At 43.7% G+C, this 7,500-nt stretch overlaps 1 protein-coding gene across 1 annotated transcript in view; it reads left to right on the top strand.

The window, feature by feature from the left end:
- The window catches only part of slc6a5 (solute carrier family 6 member 5), a 114,769-nt gene that overhangs the window by 1,382 nt on the left and 105,887 nt on the right, over positions 1-7,500 (top strand). Inside the window, exons 2-5 of the mRNA XM_037545143.1 lie at positions 184-366; positions 1,436-1,583; positions 2,306-2,437; positions 3,567-3,749. Coding sequence (XP_037401040.1) covers positions 184-366; positions 1,436-1,583; positions 2,306-2,437; positions 3,567-3,749 — 646 coding nt within the window. The remainder of the gene's footprint in view (positions 1-183; positions 367-1,435; positions 1,584-2,305; positions 2,438-3,566; positions 3,750-7,500) is intronic.

Below are 7,500 nucleotides of genomic sequence, written 5' to 3'. Positions count from 1 at the left end.
GTTTGATGTTTGGTGTTTGTTTGGCGTTTGTTTGATGTTTGGTGTTTGGTGTTTGGCGTTTGTTTGATGTTTGGTGTTTGTTTGGGGTTTGTTTGATGTTTGGTGTTTGGTGTTTGGCGTTTGTTTGATGTTTGGTGTTTGGTGTTTGTTTGGCGTTTGTTTAACGTGCGGCTGTGTGTGCAGGAGGGCAGTGAGCAGAAGGAGATGCAGCAGCAGGACGGGGACACGGGGGGCAAAAACTTCTGCCCCTCAGAGGATAAAAATTACTGCCCTACTGAGGGTAAAAACTCCTGCCTCGCGGAGCAGGGCAGAGCGCGCGTCGAGGAGGCAGAGGGGGGCTACGGCACGTTCAGCAGCGCGCAGGGGGTGAGTGGGGTGGTGGTGGTGGTGGTGTGTGTGTGGGGGGGCTAATTTTGGGGCAATTGGGGTTAATGTGAGCTCGCAGTGCTGAAATCAATCACGTTCAGAGAACAGCAGGGTTATTACGGGTCGAAGCGCGCGCTTCTGCTTGTATTATTTCTATTATTATTATTATTATTATTATTATTATTATTATTATTGTAATTATTATTATTATTATTATTATTATTATTAGTTCTTTACTGGGGCGAGTTAATGAATGTTGCACATGCGCCTATGAGTAAAACTGATTCTAAAGCAGAGCGATCTGATTGGCTGATCAGTTCGTTCCTGTAAATAGTTATTCACATTAATCGAATTAGCATAATCATCACGACAGTCATTATTATTATTATTATTATTATTATTATTATTATTATTATTACTATTGTCATTGTTATTGTTATTATTATTATAAACTACTGTAATTCTGCTATTTAGCTTTAATATAAAAACAGTGAATGAATACTGCAGCACACACACCACACACACACACACACACACATACACGCTGCTAGATTTTTTTGTCTGCAGTTGTCTGATGTGTGGTTGCACGCGCTGGTGAAACATTCTGTGCAGTTTAAACCCGAATTAAACCCGAATTAAATCCGAATTCACAGCATTTATAAACGAACAGGGAGCATTTAAACCGAACTAGTGAGAAATTAATTTCAAGTTCAGAGCATTTTAAATCGGTTACTATACATCAAACATTAAACCCGAATTTAGAGCATTTAAACTCAAATTCGGAGGCGTTGAAACCAAATTCAGTTTAATTAAAACCAGAATCCATTTAACTTTAACCCAGATTCGGAGCGTTCAAACCCGAATGCGTGTAAACTCGATCTGAACACGGAGATCAGTTAAACCCGAATTCAGTCCAAGCAAACATTTAAACCTAACGACTTAAAACGGGTAATAAAACAGTTTAGTGCCTCACTGTTTGATAAAAATCTGAATTATTATTATTATTATTATTATTATTATTGATGTCCAGGTGTGAGTTGTGTTAATCTACGCTGTGGTGTTTGTTCAGGATGAGGATGATGACGGTGGGGGTGATGAGAACAAAGCGCGCGGAAACTGGTCGAATAAGCTGGACTTTATCCTGTCCATGGTGGGCTACGCGGTGGGCCTGGGGAACGTGTGGAGGTTCCCTTACCTGGCCTTCCAGAACGGGGGAGGTGAGGAGAGCCACAACTGCCGCAGCGCGCGCCCATCATACGTTTAATCATCGTTTCATCGCCTTCATCTGACACGCCTTTCATCTCATTCATTTAAAAAATACAAAACATCTGGACATCAAACATGACGTCCAGCGTCACGCGCACCTCGTGTTTCAGTTCATTTGACTGTGAGATCTGAACGACGAGTGTGACGTCACAGCGGATTTTTATCATTTCAGCGTTTATTTTCTATATTTCGTTACGAGGAACTCGATTTTATCATCTGCAGCCCGCTGATACTCTTCGTTGTAATTTATAGTTTCTATCACTATTATTATTATTATTATTATTATTATTATTATTATTATTATTATGTATTTTATGATTTATATGAATATTTTTAGGCGTTTGTAATGATCGTATTGCCTCATCATCATTAATATTAAGAACATACTTTTTAATATTAGCACTTTTATTATTCGTAATAAGAACAATTATTTATTTCAACGAATGACTGAATTTAACTCTAAAGCTGTGGACTTTTATTATTAGCGCTGTATTAGAATATTGGAATGTGAATTACAGTATGAGTTCTGTCTATCAATTGACTAAAGACATGCTTAACTGCGTGTGTGTGTCTGCGTGTGTGTGTGTGTGTGTGTGTGTGTGTGTGTGTCTACGTGTGTGTGTGTGTGTATGTGTGTGTGTGTGTGTGTGTGTGTGTGTGTGTGTGTGTGCAGGTGCTTTTTTAATCCCCTACCTGATCATGTTGGGTCTGGCTGGAATCCCCATCTTCCTGTTGGAAGTGTCTTTAGGTCAGTTCGCCAGTCAGGGACCCGTATCCGTTTGGAAGGCTATTCCTGCTCTGCAAGGTAAACCTGCCCCTGACACTGCCTCCACACTGCCCCAGCCCTGCTCTACATCTCCACCAAACCTGCCCCCAACCTGCCCCTGACACTGCCTCCACACTGCCCCAGCCCTGCTCTACATCTCCACCAAACCTGCCCCCAACCTACCCCTGACACTGCCTCCACACTGCCCCAGCCCTGCTCTACATCTCCACCAAACCTGCCCCCAACCTGCCCCTGACACTGCCTCCACACTGCCCCAGCCCTGCTCTACATCTCCACCAAACCTGCCCCCAACCTGCCCCTGACACTGCCTCCACACTGCCCCAGCCCTGCTCTACATCTCCACCAAACCTGCCCCCAACCTGCCCCTGACACTGCCTCCACACTGCCCCAGCCCTGCTCTACATCTCCACCAAACCTGCCCCCAACCTGCCCCTGACACTGCCTCCACACTGCCCCAGCCCTGCTCTACATCTCCACCAAACCTGCCCCCAAACCTGCCTCCACACTGCCCCAGCCCTGCTCTACTTCTCCACCAAACCTGCCCCCAAACCTGCCTCCACACTGCCCCAACCCTGCTCTACGTCTCCACCAAACCTGCCCCCAAACCTGCCTCCACACTACCCCAGCCCTGCTCCACAACTCCACCAAACCTGCCCCCGAGACCTTAAACCTGTCCCCACACTTTTTCCAAACCTGTCCCCACACTTATCCCAAACCCATCTACACACCTGCCCAAAATATGTACCCACAGTCGTCCCAAACCTGTCCCCACATCTGCCCCAAATGTCCCCACATCTGTCCAAAACCTGTCCCCACATCTGCCCCAAATGTCCCCACATCTGTCCAAAACCTGTCCCCACATCTGCCCCAAATGTCCCCACATCTGTCCAAAACCTGTCCCACACTTGTTCCAAACCTGCCCCCAAACTTGCCCAAAATCTGTCCCCACATCTGTCCAAAACCTGTCCCCACACTTGTCCCAAACCCATCTCCACACCTGCCCCAAATCAGACCTGTCCCCACACCTGTCCCTACACCTGCCCTAGCCTCTCCTCATTCCTCTACATGATTGTGTGTTTTTGTGAGTGCGCGTCTCTGTCTCCGTGCGTTAGTAATGCTGTTGTCTATTCTGGTTTATTTATTGTAGGTTGCGGGATTGCCATGTTGATTATTTCTGTGTTGATAGCCATTTACTATAATATAATCATGTGCTGGACACTGTACTACCTGTTCGCTTCGTTCGCTTCGTTGAAGGACTTTCTTCCCTGGACCTTCTGCAACAACAGCTGGAACACAGCCGAGTGCAAAGACCAGCACATGCTGAAACTGGGTAGGACATCCGTTTATTTACCCCTCCGTTCATCCCTCCATCCCTCTGAACCTTCATCAGAGACCAGCACTGAGAGTGTAAAGGACAACTTTTAATCTATCACTCCATCACTATCCAGCATCTGATCACACTGAAACCAGACTGGACCTTCTATCTCTCTAATTATCTCTCTCTATCCCTCTATCTCTCCATCTCTCAGTCTCTTATTCCATTTATCCCTATATCACATCTTTATGTATCCATCTCTCCATTTCTATCCCTCAATCAAACATCAGAACATTCTGAATTTGGTTTGGAACAGCTATATTTCTATTTATCCCTCCATCCTTCTCTTTTCCTTTCTTATCTAACACTTCATGTTTCTATCACTTTGTGAAATGCTGTCTCTTTCTACTTATCCCTCCTTCACACAACACTTCTATTAAACACGTGAACATCTCTCCATCTTTTGATCAAAGACTAGAGCGCATTCTGAAACCGTGTATGAACTCCTTCTTTTTATTGCTCTGTTTATCCCTCCATCCTTCAGTGAAATATCTGCACATGCTGAAACTCTTGGATAGGAATTTAACCCCCTCTTTTCATCCCTTTATCACTCCATCATTCTGATCCTCACTCAAAGACCAGAACATGGGACTTAGTAGGCCATCCTCTATCACTTTATTCATCCCTCCATCCATTTATTCATCTGTATATCCATCTCTCCATTCCATTTTTCTTTACTTATGTGTCTATCCGTCTGTCTGTCCATCTCTCCATTCCTTTTTTCTTTACTTATCTGTCTGTCTATCTGTCTGTCTGTCCATCTCTCTATTCCTTTTTTCTTTACTTATCTCTGTCTATTCATCTGTCTATCCATCGCTCCATACCTTTTTTCTTTACTCATCTCTCTGTCTATCTGTCTGTCTGTCCATCGCTCCATACCTTTTTTCTTTACTCATCTCTCTGTCTATCCGTCTGTCTGTCCATCTCTCCATTCCTTTTTTCTTTACTTATCTGTCTGTCTATCCGTCTGTCTGTCCATCTCTCCATTCCTTTTTTCTTTACTTATCTGTCTGTCTATCCGTCTGTCTGTCCATCTCTCCATTCCTTTTTTCTTTACTTATCTGTCTGTCTATCCGTCTGTCTGTCCATCTCTCCATTCCTTTTTTCTTTACTCATCTCTGTCTATCCGTCTGTCTGTCCATCTCTCGATTCCTTTTTCCTTTACTCATCTCTGTCTATCTGTCTGTCTGTCCATCTCTCCATTCCTTTTTCCTTTACTCATCTCTGTCTATCTGTCTGTCTGTCCATCTCTCCATTCCTTTTTTCTTTACTTATTGCTCTATCCATCTACAGTGGGGTAAAAAAGTATTTAGTCAGCCGCTGATTGTGTAAGTTCTCCTACTTAGAAAGATGAGAGACGTCTGTAATCTTCATCATAGCTACACTTCAACTATGAGAGACAACATGAGGAAGAAAATCCAGGAAATCACCTTGTAGGATTTTTAAAGAATTTATTTGTAAATTATGGTGGAAAATAATTATTTGGTCACCCATAAACAAACAAGATTTCTGGCTCTCACAGACCTGTAACTTCTTCTTTAAGAAGCTCTTCTGTCCTCCACTCATTACCTGTATTAATGGCACCTGTTTGACCTCGTTATCTGTATAAAAGACACCTGTCCACAGCCTCAAACAGTCAGACTCCAAACTCAACCATGGCCAAGACCAAAGACCTGTCGAAGGACACCAGGGAGAAAACTGTAGCCCTGCACCAGGCGGGGAAGATTGACTCTACAATAGGCAAGCAGGTTGGTGGGAATAAATCAACTGTGGGAGCAACTGTAAGAAAACGGAAGACAAGACCATTGATCTCCCTCGATCTGGGGTCCACGCAAGATCTCATCCTGTGGGGTCAAAATGATCATGAGAACGGTGAGCAAACATCCCAGAACTACACAGAGGGACCTGATGAATGACCTGCAGAGAGCTGGGACCAAAGTAACAAATACTACCCTCAGTAACACACGACGCCGTGAGGGACTCCAATCCTGCAGTGCCAGGCGTGCCCCCTGCTTAAGCCAGTACACGTCCAGGCCCGTCTGAAGTTTGCCAGAGAGCATACGGATGATCCAGAAGAGGATCGGGAGAATGTCATGTGGTCAGATGAAACCAAAATAGAACTTTTTGGTAAAAACTCAACTCGTCGTGTTTGGAGGAAGAAGAATGCTGAGTTGCCTCCCAAGAACACACCTACTGTGAAGCATGGGGGTGGAAACATCAGGCTTTGGGGCTGTTTTTCTGCAAAGGGGACGGGACGACTGATCCGTGTTGAGGGAAGAATGAACGGGGCCGTGTATCGTGAGAATTTAATCCAAAACCTCCTTCCATCAGTGAGAGCAATGAAGATGGAACCTGGCTGGGTCTTCCAGCATGACAATGATCCCAAACACACCACTCGGGCAACGAAGGAGTGGCTCCGTAAGAAGCATTTCAAGGTCCTGGAGTGGCCTAGCCAGTCTCCAGACCTCAACCGCACAGAAAATTTGTGGACGGAGTTGAAAGTCCGTGTTGCCGAGCAACAGTCCCAAAACATCACGGCTCTAGAGGAGATCTGCAGGAGGAACGGCCCAAAATACCAGCTACAGTGCAAACCTGGTGAAGACCTGCAGGAAATGTTTGACCTCTGTCATTGCCAACAAAGGTTATGTCACAAAGTACTGAGTTGAACTTTTGTTATTGACCAAATGATTATTTTCCACCATAATTTACAAATAAATTCTTTAAAAATCTTCCAATGTGATTTCCCGGATTTTTTTTCCTCATGTTGTCTCTCACAATTGAAGTGTAGCTATGATGAAGATTACAGACCTCTCATCTTCCTCATCAAGTAGGAGAACTTGTACAATCAGCGGCTGACAATACTTTTTTGCCCCACTGTATCTCTCCATCCACCTATTCAGCTGTCCATCTCTATATCTTTTCATTCTTTACTTATAGCTCTATCTATCTATCCCTCTATTCATCCATCTATCCATCTCTCTATTGCGTTTTTCTTTTCTCATCATTTCGTCATCAATCTATTTATTCGTCTATCCAACTCTGTCCTTTTATTCTTTACTTACTGCTCTATCTATCCTTCTATCTGTCTATTCTTCCATCTATCCATTTCTCTATTCCTTCATTCTTTACTTATCACTGTATCCTTCAAATCTGTCCATCCATTTTTTTTTCCAGAATTTTATTAAACTGTTTGAAATTTCCTGTTGAAAGGAGGTCGGAAGCTCTTTATCCCTCTATCTATCACTCCATCCCTTCATTCCTTTATCGAACACCAGCACATGCTGAAACTGGGTAGGTCTTCCCTTTATTCATCACTCCATTCATCCCTCCAGTCTTCTCACCTTCTACGGAAGATGAGAATGGACTGAAATTATCTATCTCTTTATTTGTCTCTCCATTCATCCCTCCATCCCTCTGTTAGAGACCAGCTCATGCTACGACAGGGTAGCAATCATCCCTGCATTTATCACTTCATCTCTATCACTCTATCTTTAATTCTGCACATTCTGCAACTTCAATAGAAGAGCGCTCTATTTATCTTTACCTATGTTTCTTATTATTCCTTTATCTGTCTCTCTTTTTAATTATTGCTCCATTTATCAGTCTACCTTATCAAGCCATTAATCCCTCTATTTGTCCCTCTATCTGCATATACACTCCTCTACCTTCCTATTTATCCCTCCATCCCCCCTCCATACGCAATGCG

The sequence above is a fragment of the Pygocentrus nattereri genome, chromosome 15 (assembly GCF_015220715.1).
Source record: "Pygocentrus nattereri isolate fPygNat1 chromosome 15, fPygNat1.pri, whole genome shotgun sequence".
Classification (NCBI taxonomy): Eukaryota; Metazoa; Chordata; class Actinopteri; order Characiformes; family Serrasalmidae; genus Pygocentrus; species Pygocentrus nattereri.
This window is presented reverse-complemented; position numbering and strand designations above follow the sequence as displayed.